The 23,264-nt window shown below is 46.2% G+C and overlaps 1 protein-coding gene across 2 annotated transcripts in view; it reads right to left on the reverse strand.

The window, feature by feature from the left end:
- Positions 1–23,264, reverse strand: part of LOC105543856 (protein HIRA) — a 125,774-nt gene that overhangs the window by 62,027 nt on the left and 40,483 nt on the right. The window contains exons 2-12 of one of the 2 annotated variants that reach the window (XM_011986007.1): positions 21,634–21,744; positions 20,332–20,422; positions 18,935–19,029; positions 18,612–18,680; positions 12,249–12,361; positions 11,173–11,268; positions 9,993–10,153; positions 7,550–7,717; positions 5,353–5,466; positions 1,770–1,840; positions 1,106–1,211 (exon numbers count right to left, since the gene is read on the reverse strand). In XM_011986007.1, coding sequence (XP_011841397.1) covers positions 1,106–1,211; positions 1,770–1,840; positions 5,353–5,466; positions 7,550–7,717; positions 9,993–10,153; positions 11,173–11,263 — 711 coding nt within the window. In that variant the 5' untranslated portion in view covers positions 11,264–11,268; positions 12,249–12,361; positions 18,612–18,680; ... (1 more) ...; positions 20,332–20,422; positions 21,634–21,744. The remainder of the gene's footprint in view (positions 1–1,105; positions 1,212–1,769; positions 1,841–5,352; positions 5,467–7,549; positions 7,718–9,992; positions 10,154–11,172; positions 11,269–12,248; positions 12,362–18,611; positions 18,681–18,934; positions 19,030–20,331; positions 20,423–21,633; positions 21,745–23,264) is intronic. The other variant, XM_011986006.1, reaches the window with a different exon arrangement.

The following is a 23,264-nucleotide window of genomic DNA, read 5'->3' on the forward strand; positions in this document are numbered from 1 at the left end:
CCTGAGTCTATCGCCTGGAATCTCGAGGCAGAATTCAGGGTTTGGCCAGAGTTTCCCTGGTGTTCCTCCAACATGGAGTCCTAGCCTGTGACTTGGGAAATGGTAAGCAGATGGGTTATTAGACTCCCAGAGTGACTCCAAAGGAGTGCATAGTGATCCCCAGGTACCTGATGACAGTGACAAGATTGGAGGAGGACCTGAGGCCACTGAGATACTCATTCCTTCATGGAAAAATGATGGGGTGGCAGGACCCATTCTATGTGCAGTCACTAAGGCAGACCTCTCCTCCAAAGGGGTTCACATTTTAGTGGGGAGGTCACACTGTAGGTTAAGAGGAAGCTTCCACCAGCAAATAAGGTCATATGAGAGAGCTGCCAGCCTGCTCTGGGCTTTCACAGAGCTCCCTTCAGACACATACACACATCCTACCAAGCAGAGGCAGGTTTCTAAGCCTATGGTAGGTGAAGTAGGGTTTTTCTCAAAACCTGGAAGAAGGACACAGAGACCCCATCACCCCGGCAGAGCACGGAGGGGAGGTGGCCTGGCCCAGAGGCAGCAGGCCTGGTTCCCTCTTCTGACCTAAGGGTCACACACGGTCTGGGCAAAGAGCCATGCTATTTTCTGAGGCTTAGTTTCCATATCCACGAAATGTATGAGCCCTGCCTTGAAGGGTTTTCTGCAATTTAAATGAAATCATATATGCAAAACACATTCCCAGAGCCTGGCAGACAATACGTTCTAAGAAATGACCAATATTACTACCATGAAGGGGAAAATGACATGAGCAGGGGCCCCTGAGGAGTCACTTCAGCTCTTTCCCAGAACAAAAACCTCCCAGTGGATGGCCTATTATCAGCTCAAGAAGAGATGCCTAAAATAGTTCTACTTTTAACTCCAGGACTTATTTCTGAAATGGGAACTCGTTTTTTAATTGATCTATTTTGTAAAGAAGGATTACAAGATATAAAAGACAAATATCCCATTACATGTTAAGAAATGACGTGTCTGTGAATCCCACAAGAAGAGGGTGTAGTCAAAGGGGTCTCTCAGAGCTATTGTGGCTATGGTCACAGAGCACCCAGCAGCACAAAGGCCGTCAGCCTACCTTCTCCTCCTCGCTCAGGGGATCACCAAGCTCATCCTGGGAGAAGTCGAGGAATGCCACAGAGCCATCCATAGAGCACACCAAGATGCCCAGCCCATTCAGAGTCCTGAAAGACATGGACATCAGCAGCCTGGTAGCAAGAGCCCCAGGCAGACACATATGCCATAGCAGCTGGCCTGTGAGGATGGTGGGCAGTGTTCTAGGGAGATGCTGGAAACTCCTGGTTCCCTTCTGTGGCCTGAGGGTGGGGGGGCGGGGGGCAACAATTGTGTCCCAAACGGCCCTGGTGTTCTTTAGTTCTAAGCAGGTGTACAAAGTATCTGCCCAGGTCACTGAGAAGCAGAAAGTGTGCTTCTGACTTTGGTTCATGCAATGACGGAGTAAAGTAGAACACACTAGGATCACGTCATTCTCCTCGTCTTAGACAAATCCTGAAAAGGCATTTTCCAGTAGCAAATCCTGCACAGGCAGGACATTCTCACAGCAGCAGGTACACTGCTGCCAGTTTCCAAAACATGTGCAAACAGCACTCTTGGTCTGGGCCACTATGACACCTGGGGAGGGGTCGCTGGCCACCTGACCCTAGTCACATCCAGGAGGCCTCACGTTCCAATGTGTGGCTTCTCCTTTCTTAACCTATTCTTGTAAGTAGAATCCACCTTACCAGGAAATATCCATGATGGATTTGTCAAACAGTTCATGGATGACCACCAGCGGCCGTTTTAGACATGTGAGCTGGAAGGAAAGACACAGTCAAGGTTAATGAAATTACTAAAATTCCCTTCTGTATTCAGCTCAGTTAACATAACCAACCTAGAAGCTTTGGTCAGAGCGGCTGCTGATATTTAAGGTATCTTCAACTCTATTCAAACTACAGCTGCAGAGATCCCAAACTGTGGGTACCAAAGCCTGCCAAAAATGTGCATGCTACCTAGAGTGGACCCTGCCTCCAGGGCTTGCTGTGGTCTGACAGAGGAAACAGCTTTATACACAGACAACGAGCAATGGAGAAGGCAGAGTGGGAGCGGGTTTCTGAAGGACTATGGTCGGAGCAGAGGGACAGCTCCAGAGTGGACCTCTGAGAGAGTCTATGGAGCAGGAGACAGGATAGCAAAGCCTAGACAGTGGATGAAGCACCCTGAGAGAGAACACAACACATTTTCCCTGGGCCCAAGGGACTCTGGTACACATTTATCCAAGGCTCATTCTACACTATGTGCAGGTAGTACAGAAATACACACCTGGGCCCTTAATCTAGGCCCAGTTACTGACTATTAATACTTTGATGAATTATTTTCTTCTATTTTGTGCAAATATTTATTTTATTCTTCAAAGTAAGAATTTATTTTATTCAAATTTATTTTATTCTTCATGGTTGTGTCTGCTTTTTCATTTAACACACAATAAGTATGTCATTACATATCTTGTAAAAGTCTCTTTTGGATGACTGCATAGCATGCACTGTGTGCATATTCTCTATTGAGTCACTCATTTGCTGGCATACATGCTGACTCCACATTCCAACGGCTATGGTAGGCTCTTCCTCTTGTGCACAAGTGCCTGGCTACCCTGCTGGCTAGCCCTGAGCTGCAGGATGATGGGCTGGGAAGAAACACACTTCCTCACAGGATGGTGGGCTCCCACAGGTGCTGCTGTAGCTTCTGGGAGGCTGTGGGGCTGAGCGTCCCAATGCAGCCTGAGACTGCTGTGTGGGGAAGAAGTTGTGTCTACCCTAGTGCTGGAGAGGGGGCTGAAGTCTGAACTATCTGGAACCCACATTAAGAATCTTGCCTCCACCTTAATTCCACTTCTAGAAAAAGCTGCCTTGTCCCTCCTCCCATAAATGTGCCTACAGACCCCTCAGAAATCTGCAGGCTGTGTGACTACCTGACCTGAGCATTCTAAGAAATATGGGCATCACAGTCAGTGATGTTTTGGTTGCAGCACCACAAACAGGGCCTCTGGCTGGGAGGAAACAGGGAAGGTCCCCTGAACGGCTCTCTGTGGTACTGTGGTTCAGGTTCCAGAATGGGTGTTAAGTGAATACTGGGCCTAAAAAAAGAAAAAAAATCACAACGCACACAGTAATAGATTTCTCTGTAACAAACTAATAAATGCAGCCAGAGGATAACCTTCAAACCCAGAACACTTCAAACTTGCTCTGCTTATAGGGACACTTTTTTACAAAACGAAAAAAAAAATTTAATGTGTATGCACTTTGCTTTATCAAACTTTAAATATATTGGCACCTTGATGCTCAGCAGCAAGACTGCTCCCTGCACTGCATGTAGAGGTGTCTCTCACCACACAGTCAGGTCACAGCACACCAGTCACTGGCAGTGAGAAACTTAACCCTTCAAGAGCTCTCACTTAGAAATGGCCACAGTTCTTACTCTTGGGTTCTCACTCGCCAACTACCATTGAACATATCTGCTGAGAACCTACTCTGTGGAGGGCACTGAGTTAGGAAGGTGAGAGGAACAATGAAACTGAAGACACATCGGGCTGGGTGTGGTGGCTCACACCTGTAAGCCCAGCACTTTGGGAGGCCGAGGCAGGTGGATCACCTGAGGTCAGGAGTTTGTGACCAGCCTGGACAACATGGTGAAACCCCATCTTTACTAAAATTACAAAAAAATTAACCGGGTGTGGTGGCCTGTAATCCCAGCTATTCAGGAGGCTGAGGCAGGAGAATCACTTGAACCCAGGAGGCAGAGGCTGCAGTGAGCCAAGAAGCCAAGATCGTGCCACTGCACTCCAGCCTGCTGGGCAATAGAGGGAGACTCCGTCTCAAAAAAAAAAGAAGCTGAAGACATCGCCTCCTCTCAGGGGATGCAGTGAGGAGCACCAGGCTCATAACCTTACCCATCACAGCATCACCCAGGGGTGAAATGGACTAACAAATGGAGGCGTCAGCTTTCTGTGTGTCTTTTTCTGTTGACATAAGCACTTATCTGTCTTGGTTATATGCCTAGGAGTGGAAGTGCTCCAGGTCATATGCCCAGCTGTGGTAGAAACTGCCAAACAGTTTTCCCAAGTGCTCATGCCAGGGAACACCTGTCAGCAACACCTGTATCAGTTCCAGCTTATCATGTCCTTGCTGACACCTGGTACTATCTTTTTTTTTTTTTCTTTAATTTTAGCATTCTACTCGTAGGCATGTACTCACAAATAAATGAAAACATATGTCCACATAAAGACTTATACAAGAATGTTCATATCAGCTTTAGTCATAATATCTCAGAACTGGAACAACCTTAATGTCCATCAACAGGAGACTGTATAAACAAATTGTAGTGTATTCATACAGTGGAATACTACACCGAAATTATAAGGAATAAAATATTGTTAAGTGCAGCAACATACACGAATCTCAAAAACACTGTGCCAAGCAAAAGAAATGAAGACACAAAGAAGCAAGCACCACACAATTGCATTTATATGAAGTTCAAGGGCAGGCAAAACTCATCAATATAACAGAGGCCATTAGAGTGGTTGCTTTGGTGGTGAGGAAGGTCTTGACTGGGGAGGGACAAAGGGACAAAAAGGAGTGCTCTAGGGAGTGATGACACTGGTGTGTAAACATGTATGACAACTCACCAAGCTGTACCTTTCAGGTGAATACACTTTATATAAAGATTTTTCTTTTTTCTTTTTTTTTTTTTTGAGACGGAGTCTCGCTCTGTCGCCCAGGCTGGAGTGCAGTGGCGTGGTCTCGGCTCACTGCAAGCTCTGCCTCCCGGGTTCACGCCATTCTCCTGCCTCAGCCTCCTGAGTAGCTGGGACTACAGGCGCCCGCCACCACGCCTGGCTAATTTTTTGTATTTTCACCATGTTAGCCAGGATGGTCTTGATCTCCCGACCTCGCGATCCGCCTGCCTCGGCCTCCCAAAGTACTGGGATTACAGGTGTGCGCCACCGTGCCCGGCCATATAAAGATTTTGGGAAGCAAGCCCAAGATGCTGCTCATGGCATTGACCACTGAGGGTGCTGCCCGAGCCTGGACACGAGAGTTGGTCTAGCTGGGGGTCAAGGTGGCCTCTCCTGGCTGGGCACAGACCCAGTCTTCAGCATTTCCTTCTGGGAGAGCAGGAGAGCCTGTGAGCTTCCAAGGAGGGGCTGACCCCGGGTGCAGAGTAGAAGTACACTCTGAGCATCACCCAAAGCAGGTCTCTCTTTCCTCCACTCGCTACTTTGCCAACCTACACCTCCCGTCCTGCAACAAAAGCTCAGGGTAGCAGGCTCACCCAGACAGAAAGCGAGCGGTCCTTGCTGCCAACAGCGCAGCAGCAGTACGGGCAGCTGGGCTTGGCAGAACTCCCATTCTTCTGCTTCTTTTTGAAGATTTTTGGGTTGAATTTCTAAAGCCAAATAACAAATGTTAAAAATAATTAATCAAGCATGAGGCATGTCCCCTGTGCCCAAGTCCCAGCCCGCTGAAAGGAGTCTCCCACAGACATTCTCTGAGTCCAGGCACTGAGCATGCATTTCATCTTCCTGACCACCTATGAGGCATCTGGCTGACGATGGAAAGGAGGCTTAGGGAGGTCAGAAAGTATGTGCGGAGGCACCAAATGAGTAAGCTGGGAAACGTGCAGATTTGAAACTAGCGCTACCAAACTCTCCATTTCTGAAGCATGCCAAGTAGAGGGGATGGGTAGCTATTGAAACTAGCCTTCTCAATTCCCTCTGGCCTGGCAGGGCCAGCCCTAGGACCTGCAGAAAAGCTGAGCCTGCAAGGGGGCTTCAGAAACAAAGACCTTCTCACTCCCTATTTCCTAAGGGAGGCCAAGGGGATGGGCAGGAGGGGTGTGAACCTCTGAATTCCTGAATTTCTTCTTGCCTCACTGCATGTGTTGTTCAGTTATAACCGTCTAGCAGAGATCTGCTCAGAGAGTCATTTGTGATCTCCCTGGGCCAGTGGCCACGGCAATATCACACAAAGGTGCCTGGTTGGCTGCTTAGTCCAGGGAGCTACCTCCAGAGTAACTTGTCTTTCTTTTTGGAAAGGATGAAAGCACTCACTGAGCTCCCAGCTACCTTCCTGGATTTAAAGCGGGTGGGCGCTCTGGGAATCCTCAACCTAGGACAACTGAGGGCAGAGGAAGGAGGGTTCTTGAAAGTCTGATGTCAGGTAGCCTAGAGATGTTTTAATTCCAGAGGGTAGGCAGGAATGGTCGGGATGCACAGAGACTGGAGAATATGGAACTCAGAGGCATGTCCCTGGGCTTACTGCTTCCAACACCAATGAGGCTGCAGGGCCTTGGGAGCTCTGTGAGCCATAGGCAGGCGGCGTGATCTCCCAGAGCCACTAATGAAGTGGTTGTGAGGACTGCATGGGAGAATTATGTAGAGCACTAACCATGAAGCAGTGATTTCCAAAGACTTTAATAACAAAGCTCTGGTTCAAACAAAACCCTACATGGACTCCAAAACAAAAAAATTTAATATGTAATATTTTATTTATACAAAATTTGTGTTTTAAGGTACAATATATAGATACTTATTATCTTTTTTTTTTTGAGATGGAGTCTTGCTCTACTGCCCAGGCTGGAGTGCGGTGGCACAATCTTGGCTCACTGCAACTTCCGCCTGCCAGGTTCAAGTGATTCTCTTGCCTCGGCCTCCTGAGTAGCTGGGATTACAGGCGCACGACACCATGCCCAGCTAATTTTTATGTTTTTAGTAGAGATGGGGTTTCACCATGTTGGTCAGGCTGGTCTCGAACTCCTGACCTCGTGATCTGCCCATCTCAGCCCCCGCAAAGTGCTGAGATTACAGGCGTGAGCCACCACATCCAGCGGATACTTATTATCTATTCAAACACAGGCAAAAATGAGTCCATTTTCATCAGGGTCTTGGATGATCCTTAAGTTTATATCAACCTTAGCCCATCAATCTGTTTATTTTATTGGCTGCCCAGTGTTGAGAAAATCCTGGTTCTCACAGATTATTTGCAACTACTTAATGGCTTGCCTTGGGCTCTCTCAGGACACTATTTAATTAAAGTCATAGAGAAGCATAAGACGAGTGGCCAGACAACTCTCACGCCTAAGGACTGACAGCAGCTTCCAACTCAGTGATCTATGGCATGGCCTTGCACCTGTGGTTGATGCTGCCAGGTATGGGGATAAGTGCAGTGCTTGGTGGGTGCACCAGAATCCTACCTGTAATCACTGGAGCCAGGTGAGGGGGACACTGTGCTTGGGCACTCCTGAGCATACCTGAGTGTGTAAAAGGCTGATGTGGAGCTACAATGTTCCTAACCCAAGACTGACTTTGGTGATGTTCACCATGTAAAGTTTGCCAATAAATCAACCAAGTACATACTCTATTTTGTAAAATTAGTTTTTAAATATTTAAGTATAACTATTCAAAATAAACCAAGAATTAATATTTGCTGAATCTTGGAGCCCATCTTCCTTCAGTTCCCTGGGCACTCACCACGACAGTCACAGCTTTCCGGTGCCCAACAAAGTCCATGTTGGTCTTCCATCCCTCCCGTTCGATGATCTGGGCAGTGGGGCCTGAGTTGTTCATGGCATGGGCAGACACTAGGTAATGCCCATCAGGTGACCAGCTGAGCCGCAACACATGGGTCGTTCCTCCACACTGAAAGAAGCATCTGCACTTGAAAGGAGCTCATGGTCACCGTTGTGACCAAAACTCTGGCCTCAAGGATAAAGTTAAACTTCAATTTATAAATGTGTGATGGTGGAGCATGCACCCCAAGCTTCTGGCTACACTGACAGTTTCTGTGTCTCCAGATGGCCCAACCAAAAAGGGCTCTGTGAAATGAATTTGGAAACTGCAGCATCCTACACTCCCCAGGAGGAGCTGAACAAAGAAATACAGTACAGAAGTGTAGGCCCTGAGGAGATCTGCAGGAAGGCTACCTGTTTGAACCATAGCCTCTGTGTGGGCCAAATCTCTCTGGCCACTGACCCAATTCTTCTGTGTAGCACCTGTTAACCCACAGCATGGCATCTGCACAGCATCCTCAAGATATACTCTGGTGGGGAAAAAGCTCTTTTTAACCCAGGAGCCTGGCAGAAGCCTGTGTCTGTAATGTAGCTGACGACCATGAGGCACCACCTACTCTCTTGAGCCTGTTGCCTCACCCAAAGGGTGGTGAGGACACCTGCAAGGGACAAGAGGTTTGTAACATCCTTATAAACTGTAAAAGGAACAGTAGAAAGGCACTGTTCCCCCAACCTGGACTGGGGACTGAGGCAGAACATCCCTTTACATTATTCCTCCTGCAAAATGAGATGACATGGGTCCAGAGCCAGCTCCCTGAAGCTCAAGGTGGGCCCAGGGCAGTTCTAAACACTTAAGGGTTAAGATCATGATCTTACAACTCTAGAGCAGGACAGGACAAACCAGGGCCTGAGTGTAGTGAAATCACCCACTTCAGCTCCCAGCCTAGGCCATAGATCCACCCCCTACCCGGAATGATGGGCCCATCCAGTGGAGGCTGAAGAGTACTACCAGCTCCTGCTGGTACTCACGACACTCCTAAAGCCGTCCCTAGGAGTCCACCTCATGGGACCCCAATGCCTGGCAGTCAGAGCCCTGAGGAACTCCAGAAGGAGCAAAAGCTCTTCAGGGCAAGACTAAGTAAGGTAAAAACCAGTAGTCATATATCTAGCCCAGGAGCTGGTATTGTGCGGGGAGAAGTGAACATATGACTATCACCTTACTTTTGCAGTCATCCTGACCAGTGGGCAAATGCCTGCTCTTCCTGCAAACCTTCACACATGTGTCCCTCGCTCTGTGAAGTCTTCCCTGATGCACTCGCCTCTCCTGGGTTGTTTCTGCACTCTGGACCACTCCATCATCATGCAACTAATGGGAATGCCTGTCTTTCCTAAGCGGCTTTAAGCTTCAAGAGGAGAGACTCCATCTCAATCCACTTTTATCTTCCTGTGCCCAGTTACTGCCTTCTATACAACAGACACTTAATAAATGTGTAATGAACAATGGTGATCTTGAGCTTTCATTCCATTTGAAATCAGAACTCAAATAAAGGAAGAGTAAAATACTAGAGAAGCTACTGCAGTCTGATTTCCAAATGTGCAAACTGTACTGCTAACTCTAGCCAGGAAAAAAGGCCCCTGAACTGCAGGGTGCATATCAACAAGCACAGGGGATGGCAGAAGAGTCTCCTCCATCCTGCCCTGGCCCCCAACAAGCTGCACTGCGGGAGGCTCAGAGTAAATTCCACACTATAAGCAGCAGTTTTATCCATGTCTGTGGGAGTGAGCTGGGTGACAGAATGATGTGGAGACATCTCTAAGGTTCACTTCAACTTTAAACCTATAAATCTGGGCCGGGTGCAGTGGCTCATGCCTGTAATCTCAGCACTTTGGGAAGCTGAGACAGGTAGATCACCTGAGGTCAGGAGTTCGAGACCAGCATGGCCAACATGGTGAAACCCCGTCTCTATTAAAAATACAAAAATTAGCTGGGTGTGGTGGTGGGTGCCTGTAATACCAGCTACTCAGGAGGCTGAGGCAGGAGAATTGCTTGAACTTGGGAGGCGGAGGTTGCAGTGAGCCAAGATCATGCCACTGCACTCTAGCCTGGGCAACAAGAACGAAACTCTGTCACCAAAACAAAACAAACAAAAAACAACAAAACTATAAATCCCTTTCATTTCAAAGTTGGAAATTAAACAGCATCTCAGAAATGAAGGATTTTGTATTATCTGACTCTTAGGGCCAGAGTCCCACCCCAGAGAGCCTTGGTAAATCCGCTCAGGCTCCCAGACTCGGTGCATTCCCCAGGTGGCCTGGCCCATGGCCAGCTCCCTCTCTGCACACAGAAGTCAGGAAGGGGCTGGGGCAGTTGCTGGGGCTCAGCTCCCTGAGCTGTCCCCACTTACCTCATCAAAAGGCTTGGTGATGCTGGTCTCCAACTGCCAGTCCAGCGTCCTCCACACCTTTAGGCTGCGGTCATCAGCTTGAGAGGCTATGTATTTACCAACAGGGTCCCATGTCAACCCTTTGACCAAGCCAGAATGACCTCTCAGAGTAGCTAGAATTTCTGTGAAGAAAAAAGGAATGTGGAGAGGTGTCATCTGGGGAAAATGTGACCTCAATCCATGGGCTATAGGATGGATATGCAAGAGAGCGGACTCAGCAGTCTGCCCTGGCCAGCCCCTACACCAGGCAGAAGCAGAAGGGCCTCCTTATTTGATCTCCACCAAGGCAAAAGCCAATTAAAGAAATGATTGCATCAAGGAGGCAGGCACCAAGGGGCCAGTTCTGATCCAGGTCTTATCTGTATCTAGCGGCCCTGCCTATGGCTGCCCTTCCTGGGCTGTGACACCAGCACTTCTGACGTTAGCCTCCCTGGTAGCTCCCTGATAAGAAGGAGGCCTACCAGCTCAAAGGGCCACACAGTGGCTCAGTCTTTTGTAAGTTATGGCTAAAGACAAAGGTGTGTACGATGGTACCCCATATAGATCTGTAATCCAAATGCTACTCCAGTCTCTAAAGTTGCCCTCTCCATAGCCAGACTGAGTGTTTCCATACATGCTGGTGGCTTTCAAAGAGTTAAAATGACCTGGATCCATGAGGAAAGCATACTTCAAACACAGAGCTGAAATATGAGAAGAATTTTACTAGTTATAACTGTGCCAGGTTATGCCATCTGTTGTGACTTTAGAAAAATCAATCTTTTGCAAAACTGGGTTTGTGTTAGCCCATATCTGCTCAAGGGTTTCACAGAGGAGATGGTGACTGAGCTGAGCCCAGAGCCCAGTGGTGGGGATGCACATAGCATGTTTGGGAGCACCAGGGTCCCCAACAACAGCTGCCCATCCACTACCCTCATGATCTGTGGCATGCCATGCTAGCACTCAGTTACTATTTTTCTTAAGCATTAATCTCTTTTTAAAACTTAAGCAAATGTTACTGATAAAGAAAAACTGACAAGACACATAAATCCTAGGCCACTGTCATACATCTGTTGCCACAAGACTACGGAGACAGCCCAACCCTTGCTCCAGAAACCGACAAGAAGTACTGCTCGCTGTTAACCAGTCAGAGGAGGCCCCAGACCTGGGAACTTTACAGCATTCCAGATGACGACAGTGTTATCCACGCTGCACGAGGCTAGCCAGGCGTCATGGGGAGACCATGCTACATCCATCACATCTGAAAGAAGACAGAGGGTTCTGGTGAGATCTTTTACCCGGCAATGCCCTTGTCTATTAGCTTGGTCAGTGCCCCTGGGACCTGGGACCTCATAACAACTCTGGTATTTTTTAAGCAACCTGAAAAAACTCCCCCCAAAATTTTTCAATTGGTCATAAATTTAAAGCATCTAACCGACCCCAGTGCCTCACTCCTTTTACAGACGAAGCAACTGAGGGTATGGTTCAGAGCTTGGGCACCGTATGGCACCACACCCATGCATGAGAGCCTGCTACTTTGTGGGTCTGTGGCCTGGAGCATGCTCCTCAGCCCTGCTGACTAGATTCGCCAATCATAACAGGGCCTTCCTCCAAAAGCCTTCTGAGCATGAGACACGGTGGGTAAAGCACATGGCAGAATGCCTGGCACAGTCAGAACTCCAGGGCTGCTGACAACTGAACACAAGTCATCTTGAGGCCCTTGTCTGGTTCATGGACTGGGTCTCATCTCCCAGACCCTGATTCGCTACGCAGCCTCCAAACAGAATTAATCACATTCACTTCTTTGTGACTCCATTTTATCATTTGTCAAGTGCAGATCAAAAAACAAAATCTAGACCAGGTGCAGTGGCTCACGCCTGTAATCTCAGTATTTTGGGAGGCTGAGGTGGGCAGATCACTTGAGCCCAGAAGTACAATACCAGCCTAGGCAACACGGCAAAACCGCATCTCTACAAAAAATTGGCTGGGCATGGTAGCACATGCCTGTATCCCCAGCTACACAGGAGGTTGAGGTGGGAGGATCACTTGAGCCCAGGGAGGTCAAGGCTGCAGTGAGCCATGATTGCGCCATTGCACTCCAGGCTGGGCAACAGAGTAAGACCCTGTCTCAAAAAACAAACAAAAAAACCAATGAAACAAAAAACCCCAAAACCTATCTTCATAGGGTCATTGTAAGGATTAAATGTGATAAACTGCTGCAACACCATGCCAGGCACACACCAAGGCATCGATGAGGGTCCGCTGTGACGATGGTGCCAACCTTGCCTATCCTGCCATCAGGGGTGAAGGGCGCAGTCTTAGTTATTTCTCTAACCTCAGCGCCTGGTGCAGTGCTAGGTATACAGAAGAATGATTGGTGAGTTGAAGAAACAAACATAGCAGCAAGGTAACAGCTATCAAGTGCTTTCTTTGTACAAGAGGTTTAAACAAAAATATTCCAAATATCTATTGTATTTTTTCTAGTTTAAAAAAAATCTAGTGACAGTTTAACAGGTTTTTTTTCACATTGTCTCACATGCTGTGGTTCACATTTTGTATTCTAAATGCCTATGTGATCTTCACAGCTTCTTTCCTTTTTTGCCCTGCATTCTATGTGGTTGAGAGCATTCACTACTATTAATTGACCTAATATAACATTGAAGGTTAACTGGATTCCAGTTTTTTGGGCCCGTGTGTATGTGTCACTCTCCACACTCTGGATTATTTCTCTGAGATGCATACCCCAGAGTGCGAATCCTGGGCAGAATATCTGAGCATCCTCACATGTCTGGATTTTCATAAAACTGTAGACTGCTTTTCCAAGATCCCTGTGGTTTTATATTTCTACATGCAGACTGTTTGCTCCAAAACTCCCTTAATTAGCATTGAGGATGATGACTTTTTCCCCTTCCGACTTATTTATTAAGTACATTTTTATATTTTAAATTTTGAATTAGATTATTAGTGAAAGCATTTGTCTCTTACCTAATGTCTTTTTGGACTGATCTGCTGACTTATTGTGGCTATTTACTGGGAAGTGTTTTGGGCAGTGGGTCTAACAACATAAACACAGTGCCTACAAAAATGAAGAAAACAACAACTTTCTCTAGGAACTGAGAGTCCTGGAGGGGCAGACATGCAAACACCAGGACAGCAGGGGAGTGCCCACATCCTAGAACAGAGAATATGTGGTCAGGTGGGAGCCCAGAAAAGAGAAGGGATTTTCTTAGCAATCTCCACAGACACATACAATGCAGCTATTAACTGCAAATTTCACCTCTTTACCTTTTTATACTGTAGGAATTTTATGGAGTAAAATCTGTTATTCTCCTTTGTGATTTCTTCTATTGCCTTGTTAACCTTGAAAAATACTCTCTCTGCTAGAGGTCTGGTAAATACTCAATTCTATTTTTTCCTTGTGTAGTTATTTAGAATGTTTCTCTCTTTAATATCTGGATTTATTTTGGTATGTGCTGTATTCGGTGAGGATCGAAATTAATTTCTCCTCACTAACTGTTTAATAGTCACTACGCCCCATGTGAGGAAGAATCCATTTTGATAAGTGATGCCTCCTTTCACATCACACCAAATTCTTAGGTACACTGTAGCCTCCTTCAGTGTTGTGAGTTTACCCTCAAACCCATGATGTTTCTATCACTGGAACTTTGAATGTTTTTATCCGTAACATTCTTATCCTTCCAGATGTCCTTTACAATCACTGCTGAGTAAATCCACACACATGACATAATTTTCTCCTAAACTCCCAGTTTGGAGTTTCTGTCTTCAGACTATATAGCACCTCCTTTTTGTTGTGCATCTACACACACAGGAGACCCCTCCCCTCACCTGTGGATTTACATTTCTGGCCACTGTTCTCACCATCATTCTTGGTGACTCCAGGAGGATGATTCTTCTAACACCCCAGGCTCTTGGTTCCTTAAATTCCTCCTTCCCTTCTGATGACCTTGGTTTCTACTACTTTCACCCCATGGTCATATCTAGAGGCCTTCCATGACAAATCACTGCAATCCGTCTCAATTCCAACCTTCCCACAGGCCAGCCATCAACCCCGTGCTCCTAGCTCACCCTCAGCTCCAACAGCACTTTTACACCACCAGGAACTCCGATCTACTGATGCTGCTGTCCTCTCACCACCTGCCACCCACCTGGTCCTTACCTCGCTCCTCCAGCTGACACCCACCACCACTCCCCCTTTTCTTCTCCTCCATCTTCCCACACACCTGACAAAGCTCAGCTCCTCCCCTAGTGTTTTTTGAATATCCTCCAATGACACCTCTGGCCCAATGACACCACATGAATATTGCACTTGCCTAGGCCCCCAGCAGCCTCCATGCTGTCAAGCCTAGCAGTCCATCCTTGGTCTTCACTTTGCCCCTCAGCAATAAGCAGTAAGCTGCCCGTTCCCCTCTCCTTCAAACACTCTCTTCGCTGCCTCTTTTGTTACTGTTGTTGAGACAGGGTCTCACTATGACACCCAGGCTGCTGAGCTACTGGCCTCAAGTGATACTCATGCCTCGGCTTCCTAAAGTGCTGGGATTACAGACATGAACCACCATGCTTGGCTTCTTTTCACTGTCTTAACTGGCCTCTCCTAGCTTCTTTTGCCGGTTTCAGCTCTCCAATCCCTAGGCTCATCCTTGGACTCTGCTCATACCCAGAACCTCATATTTCCAAGATTCATATTTCCAAATGTCTACACAGTATGTCCCCTTACACTGGCACACTTACCATGTCCAAAACCAAACTCCAAAACACTTCCCTTAACAAACATTTCTGTCCCACCTGCAGACTTCCTGCTTCAGGTTACATTCACTGCATCCTTTCCTCTGTCTGGACCATAGTCTGGGAAGTCATCCTGACTCCTCTGCTTATCTCATATCCCATATTCAATGCACCAGGAAATCCGCCTCTGACCACTTCTCACCACCTCTGTGTTATGCCCCAAGTCCAAACCACCATTGTCTCTCCCTAGTTTTTCGGAGCAGCTCCTTTACTGGTCTTCCCAGTGCAGCCCTGAGCCCCGCATGGTAGAATCCACACTGCTGCCAAAGGTCTCAACTCCTCTGCCCAGATCCCTGCTGAGCCTTCCTATTCTTGCTCAGAGAAGAGCCTTCACCATGGTCTCGAAGGCACACTTCCTCTCGCACCCTCCTCCGCAGCCCAGCTCCCAGGGGTTCACTGGGCACACTAAGCACATGTCCATGCTCCAGGGCCTTCGCACTGGCTGTCCCCTCATCGCCGTCCAGTGTTCCCTCAAATGTCATCTCCTCACTGAGCACTCATCTTCCAGCTCCTTACAGGACTCTGCCCTCTGGGCTAATCTTCAAATCTCCTATACTACTCACTCGTCAGTCTCTTTTACAAGAACAAAACTCCCTGAGAGAAGAACAGTGCCTGGAACATGGCAGACACTCAATAAATGTTTGGTATATGGACAAGTAAATATTAATTTGGGGAAAAATGTATTTCATTTAGCCTTTGAATTTATGAAGCCGTTTTCTATCTCTCAATGTTTGTATCTTAAAACGTTTGTGATTTAAGTCGTAGAAATCTAATTCATTTCTTGGTAAGATTACTTGTTCCTGGATATTTATAACTTTTGAGCCCACTATGTATAATTCTCTTTTTATCATGAGTTATTCTAATTGGCTATTAGTAGCAAAAGATAAATAATTTAAAATTGTTCTGAGGCCAATATAAAGACTCATTAGTTCTAAGTATTTTTCAGTGCTTTATTTGTTCCAGGAGCTTTATTATCCTATGGTTTTTCTTAATGTGAAATAATGTCACCTTCATTTCCTTTTTGTCTTATTTTCCAGTTTCTGTTTAACTGTGTTGCAGAAATTCCAGAGCAAGAAATTAAATGACAACACCCATCACTGTCTTTTCTTGATATAAACCACAACCAGGCTTAACTGTGAACTGTAATATTTGCCACGGATTTGAAAAAGACTAAGGACTCTACCATGTTAAGGAAACAGCTTTAGGCCAGGTGTGATGGCTTGCGTCTGTAATCCCAGCACTTTGGAAGGTTCAGGTGGGAGGATCTCTTGAGCCCAAGAGCTCAAGACCAGCCTGGGCAACACAGTGAAACCCATCTCTACAAAAAATAAAGATTAGCCAGGTATGGTGATGCCTATCTGTAGTCCTAGCTACTCGGGAGGCTGAGGCAAGAGGATCACCCGAGCCCAGGAGTTCAAGGCTGCAGTGAGCCGTAATTGCACCACTGCATTCTGCCTGGGTGACATAGTGAGACACAATCTCAAAAACAAAAAAAGAAAAGAAATATCTTTCTATAGGCATTTTTAAAAAAGCATTTTTAACAGGAACTGATATTGAATTGTCTAATGTTCCTTTTAAAATACCTAAGATGACTGTAGCTTTTCCTATCTAACTTCCTAGTATGTAAAGTTACATTAATAGATTCTCTTGTACTACACTTATATTATGTCACATTTAATCATAATAAATTACTGTTTTCTGGCCGGGCACAGTGGCTCACAGCTGTAATCCCAGCACTGTGGGAGGCCGGGACAGGCAGATCACGAGGTCAGGGGATCAAGACCATCCTGACTAACATGGTGAAACCCTGTCTCTACTAAAAATACAAAAAAAATTGGCCCGGTGTGGTGGCATGTGGCTGTAGTCCCAGCTACTCAGGAGGCTGAGGCAGGAGAATCGCTGGAACCCCGGAGATGGAGGTTTCAGTGAGCTGAGATCGCACCACTGCGCTACAGCCTGGGCAATAGAGCAGGATTCTGTCTCAAATAAATAAATAAATAAATAAATTACTGTTTTCAAATGTTATATTTACGAGCATCACTTCTGATTTTTCTATCTTTATTCATACTATTCTATGCTTTTGTTACATTATTGTTCTTAGGTTTTCTTGTATTTTCCAGATATAATAATCCTGGCTTATATCTCCTTTTCAATTATAAATATTGCTATTGTTCTGTATAATTTTTCTTAAAAGCTCAAAACAATGCATCTACAAATAATTTAGGACTAAGAAGCATTTCTGAAGACAGCCTTCCATTTCTTCATTGGTTATTATTCTGTTCAGTTTTTCCTAATCCTATGGTATCAATTATGAAAGTTCATATTTTCTAGAAAACGATTTTTTAGTATTTTTTTAGCTTAATAGTACAAACATTATATTGTACTGTTTGATGATTTTTTTCTGTCTGGGTTAAATGTTTTTCTAGATCTTTAACCTCTAATTTTGTCTAGGCTTTGTCTTCCCAACCCCCAATTAAATATACCAAGTATATATTTCTCACACTTTGCTTTTCAAAGATCCAGTTCTTTCTTATTCATTTACTTCTGCTTGTCATTGATTTTTCTTCTTGAATGGTTCTGCCCACACCTGCTACCAGGACCAGTGAGTAATGAGTGTCAACCCTACCTGTCTGGTAAAGGAGCCCCACTGGGGGGTGGGGTAAGAGAGAGAATGCAAGGCTCTGGCTAGGGCCTTGTAGTCCTCACTTGAGGCCTACCTCATGGTTGGGCACCCTTATAGACATGTGCACCAAGTTCCAGAAAAGTTCAACTAGACTTCACTGTTAGTACTGTGACACAAATAAGGGCAAATTACACAATTTCATTATCAAACAATAATACACCACTACCGTTTCAACTTTCAAAAACGTGGACTCAATCTATGGCTGCCACCAAGATGGGTTTGTTCTCCTTTAAACTGTCTACAGAGAATCCGCTAAGCATACACTGCCAATGGATTACAGGTGATGCCACCTCGCATACCTCTCACTCCTGCCCTGTCCTCGCCCAGATCTCCAGGCTCAATTCCAAGGTTTCTTGACATTTCTTCCCCTACCCCTCAAGCCAGGGGCAAGCCCATTCTGAACTGGTATCCATCCCCATAAGCCTGTTGTCCTTAAGGTCTCAGCAGAGGTCATACCTCTGACTATCTAGGCATCCAGTCAGGAATCTATCTCATACCTCTCTGTGCCCAGTCCTAAGTATTCCCAAATCGATCTCCTCTTCTCTACCTCAATTATCACAGGCCTAGCTCAGGCCCTGACGGTGTCCATCTGAACCACTGGAAGAACCTCCACTTCACTGAGCTGTCACAATTACCTCTCTGTTATGCTTCAAAGCTTTTAGTGGCTCCCTATCTCTTCCATGATAAGGGATTCCCTCAGTAACAGGGAGCACAAGCTTTCCATGATCCAACCCTGGCATACCTGACCAGCCTCACTTTGTGCTGCTCCCTGCCTTGTCTATAAAGATCCAACCATGGTGAAATGCCTCCAAATTCCCATTCACACCAAGACTTTCTCACTTATGCTGTACCACCCTGCCTGGAAAACCCTTTGGTCCATTCCTGGACCAAATGGACTCAGTCTCCTGAGTCAAGTCTAAATTGCACTCAACCTGGTATCCTTGACACCTGAGTATACAGCGCATGGGTACCTTTCCCCCTCAGTCTAAATTCATAAAATGTGCTTTTTTCCATACCAAGTTTATTTAAACCACTGCAAACATACTCAAGTTCAAGTTGAGATCTTTTCAATGGGCATCTGTGAGCTGATTTCTGGGGAATAAACAAAGTGTGCTTACGGACTTAGTGATCCGCTGATGAAGGTACTGATTCTGTTCAGCAGGACAAACAGCAGAACGTGGGAAGTTCTACATTAAAGATATAAACATATACCCCATGAGGGCAAGAGTGGGGAGACTGAATGCAGCTGGAGACAGGTAGTGGAGCCGGTGACTGCACAGATCGTAAGGGATAGGCAGGGTGTGACTGACTGTGATGGGGAGGGACAGCCCAGACATAGGGCTGCTTTAAGGACCAAACAGTCCCACAGGGGACATGGTGGTGCTGCTGATCTGAGCCAGGTGTCAGGGGCCCGCCCACCCCAACAGGCAGTCCCACTCACCGCCTGAATGACTCCGGAGGATGGAGACACACCGCCACTGCTCCACATTGGCAAGCTTACCACTGGAGCCGAACACGGTGCTGGGGCCGATGTACCTGTGTGAGAAAAGGGCCAAAAAGGCACTCATGGAGTGCTCTGGGCACTGCCCAGAAATGCTCCCTGCAGCCAGCTTATCAGCACAGACAGAACAAAGCAAAAACAAACAAGAACTGGAAAGCACTGGGTTGCTGAATAAAAGGGGCTGATTAGGTGAATTATGATCCATGCACTTGATGAAATACTATACAGCCATTACAAATCTTGCATGGAAAAATGTTCACAATAAGAGAAAGAAGCAGGCCATAGGACATCACATACAATATGATATCACTTATGTAAAGGAAAAAAAAACACATGACATGGATAGCATCTATGCATGGAAAATGGGTCAGAAGGACATCCCAAAATGTCAAAATATTAACTGTAGCTTTCTTTAGGTCGCGTGATGAGGGATATTTTTTCTTTTGTATTTTTAGTTTTCTAAATTGTATACTAAATGTTATTTATGTTGGCTATTTAAAGAAGGAAAATCAACAGTATTTTATTTTTAAGCCTCTCACAATGAATCAAATGGCTTTGACACTGAGGCAGAGAAACCATGTGATCTACAGGTACTAGCCCCCGCCAGAGGAGCCAGAGGAGCATCAGTCACCTGGGGCCTGGTGGAGGCAGTGCTGACACACCAATGCTCAGAGCCTTTGATAACACCTTTTGCTCTTGTAGAGCTCATCACAAATCCACAGAAAGAGAGTGTGCTGAGACAGCCAAGTAGGCTAAAGAGACAGCCTCTGCCTCTGCTCTTGAAGCCACAGCCACAGGGCCACTCTTGGTGAGCAGTGGTGCAGGGTCTGGTTCCCCAGCCTGACTGGCCCAGAGACCTGGGAGCAATAGTTTTCCAGGTGATGGTTAGCTCCTTTTGAGAGTAGAGCAGAGGCTGCCCCAGGTGGGGACCAACAGAGAATAAAGAAATGGCAAAGAGGTTGGACTCTGGATTCCCTGCCCCAGATCCTGGGCAAGAACCAGAACACCCTGACTTTTAACTATTTTGTATATTGGGCTTCCATGTGAAATTTCATTTGAAAAAAAACAAAAGCAATGAAGCTCCACCCACATCAGCACTAGAAGAGATCAGCCTTTCCTTTTCAGGTGAGAGCCTGCAGTCCCGTGAGGGGGCAGTTGACTAGGTCTCCTGAATCCCTGGTCAAGATCCACCTGCTCCTGACCTACATGCACTTCCTATTACTTATGAGGTCAGGGCTATGGGAACTTCAGTGACAAGGTGGGGAAAGGTGACTTTGATAAAGACCAGCAAAGCAGCTTCTAAAAATAAAATGTGAAGAAAGGAAAATGATGCTTACGTAGCCCGCTTCCACACCATAATCAGTTTGTCATCTCCCCCAGAAGCTAAATACATCCCACTGTTTGACCACCGCACACAGTTCACACATGCTGGGAAGAAAAAAAAAATAGGGTGATGAAAATCCAATAGTCATGCCCATTTGCTTCATGTAGAGTTTGGCAAGATGTAAAGGGTTTATAAAATCTAATCTATCTAATCTATTTAAGGCATCTACTGTGTGACAGCCCCAAAAAACAATTCAGTTTAAGTACTAACCTACTTGTGCTATAAAAACAAATTACCAGAACAGTCTGAAGGGTGAAAAATATACATTCTCTGAGAATCGTTAGTGCTGAATGATATAGTCAATAGAAGGCTTCTTTCCAAGAAAATAAAAAAATGATAACCAAATCTCATTATTTCAAAAGGGCCATCTATTGATGAGATGTATTTCTGAGTAGAGATTATTCTCAAAAAGAGAGTATGTGCTAAAAAAGGGTCAGATGCTTTTTCTAGAATTTTCAGGTGAGCAGTCTGTTAGGGTATAAAACTCTGACTTCATCTCATCTGTCAGAGCCAGCCCTTTCACATTCGGATTTTCCAAACTCGCCAGCACTGCAGATTGATTGACTCTGCGCTTATAAACTAACATCAGCAGAAATTCCCCCAGGCCTCTGATGGGCCACAGCCTCCAAGAGTACTCACAACTTGGCCTTTGGGAGACCTGAAAGATGGCTATCAAAGTTGTAGCCCCCACATGGCCTGTGAGTAACTTATGCTCCAAGTCTGAAGATGCTGAGAGGCATGTTGAGAGGACAAGAACACACAGAGCAAAGGAAGGAGCTGATGTCCAAAGGTCAGTGACTGTTCATTAAGCATCTCAGGGGTGGGAAACTAAGGCACTACAGCAGGAAAGGAAACCATGACACTGTCTGGTGGCCAAAAGAGTCCTGGCAGAGAGCCTCGGAGTGACACAGTGCCAACCTGAGATGTTTTGGTAAACTGTCTCTTGCGCACCCTTCCCTAGAACCCTATTGTGTCCAGGTCGCTGGCCCCAAAGCCCCATGGAATCAGGCAGTAACGACTCATGAGCAGGAAATCACCAGAGGTACCTGCAGACTGTCCAAAGATGGTTCTGTGGGCGGGCCGAGTCTTCTGCCGAATAACTCACCCAGGTGTGCAGCCAACATCTGTGCCTTCAGACAGCAGGCCGAGGGGAGTTACCGCCGCACGGGGCCTTATCTTTCTAATTACAAACACATGTGCTAACCTTGGGCACTCTGCCAACACGCAAAGCCTGCAAAGGGCCACTCTGTAATACCTAAGTGATTGTCCATCTGGCAAAGCATCTTGGGAATATTTTCATCCTTCTCGTCATCCTCCTGGAGGACTGGAGACATATTCCAGATCACAACCTTCCCAGAATCCTGCCCTGGAATGAAGGAGCAGAAATGACTGAATGTGCAAGGAGTAGAAATTTGATATTAATATTTAATGTCCAATTAAATGAGAAGAAGTCCTCGCTTAGCTTCCATAAATAATAATTAACTAGATCTAAGGAGACTGAATTTAAATTACTAATTTAAGTTACAGAAAAGATGATAAGTACTCATGGGGACCAAACAGAGAGGACTTAGCAGTCAGCAGAAGTCAACCTGACTTTACAAAAAGAACTTTAGCAATCAGGAGGGAACTGAGCTCTGGTCTAGCCTCTAACACGGATCCACCAGGGTTCCCTAGAAGGTCTTCATGCCCCCCCAGCACCTAGACTCTGACTCCTTGACTCCTCATCTGTGAAATGAGGAGAAGGGAGAGTCAATGTCACAAGACCTTTTCCGTTCTATGTACACCCTAAAAGGAAAAAGAAAAGCACACCACAGCCCCACACAGTGGGGCTCACCTTCCAGGGGCTGCCTGGAATTTAGGCTGTTTCAGAGTTGACTGTTTTGAGACCCAAATGCACCCTGAACACAGGAAAAAGGGCTCATTATCTTGTTATCTACCCTTTGCAGTTACCTACAGATGAGAGACCAACCAAAAGAGGGGATTTAGGGCTCCTGTGCATGAGGTGATGTATTGCTTGGCTGAAAAATATACCCATGCCTTTTAGTAATGATTTCTTTTCTTTCTTTTTTTTTTGAGATGGAGTCTCGCTCTGTCTCCCAGGCTGGAGTGCAGTGGCATGATCTCGGCTCACTGCAACCTCCGCCTCCCAGGTTCAAGTGATTCTCCTACCTCAGCTTCCCGAGTAGCTGGGATTACAGGCGAACACCATGACACCCAGCTAATTTTTGTATTTTTAGTAGAGATGGGGTTTCACCATGTTGGCCAAGCTGATTTGAACTCCTGACCTCAGATGATCTGCCTGCCTAGGCCTCCCAAAGTGCTGAAATTACAGGTGTGAGCCACCATGCCTGGCCTTAGTAATGATTTCTAAGCTTTCCATCACTGATATCTAACAAAGTTTAGCCCCTCACTTAATTTCCTATTATAATGGGGCTAAATCCAATGAACATGCCAAAATTACCATAAAGCATGTTTGAAACTGCCCCTTGGCCAATATGTAAAAATAGTTCCAAACATTTCTGCTGGACCAACGTGGTAAAATGTGTGTCTTCTGGGTACAGGTGCAAACCCTCTAATTCCTCCAGCTAAGTCCATGTGTTCTCTCTCATGTGCTGCACCTCCTCTTGGGTACAGTCCACAGCATGGAAGGAGAGAAAGGCTTCCCTGCCCACAGCTTCCCTACACTCCCTTCCAGCTCCTTGACTCTGGGTGGAACCATCTGCTGGAAACCCACCCTGCAGCACCTGGCCTGAGGACCTAGAGCTCATAAAGTCACTCTCTAAGTGCTGCCTGGGGAGGCCTGGTTGGAGGGAGGCCCTGTTCTGGGGTGAAGACGACAGGGGGCTGGGCTCTGTGGAATGCTACATTCTGTCACTATATATACAC

This window comes from Mandrillus leucophaeus, unplaced genomic scaffold, assembly GCF_000951045.1.
Source record: "Mandrillus leucophaeus isolate KB7577 unplaced genomic scaffold, Mleu.le_1.0 Scaffold291, whole genome shotgun sequence".
Taxonomy (NCBI): Eukaryota; Metazoa; Chordata; class Mammalia; order Primates; family Cercopithecidae; genus Mandrillus; species Mandrillus leucophaeus.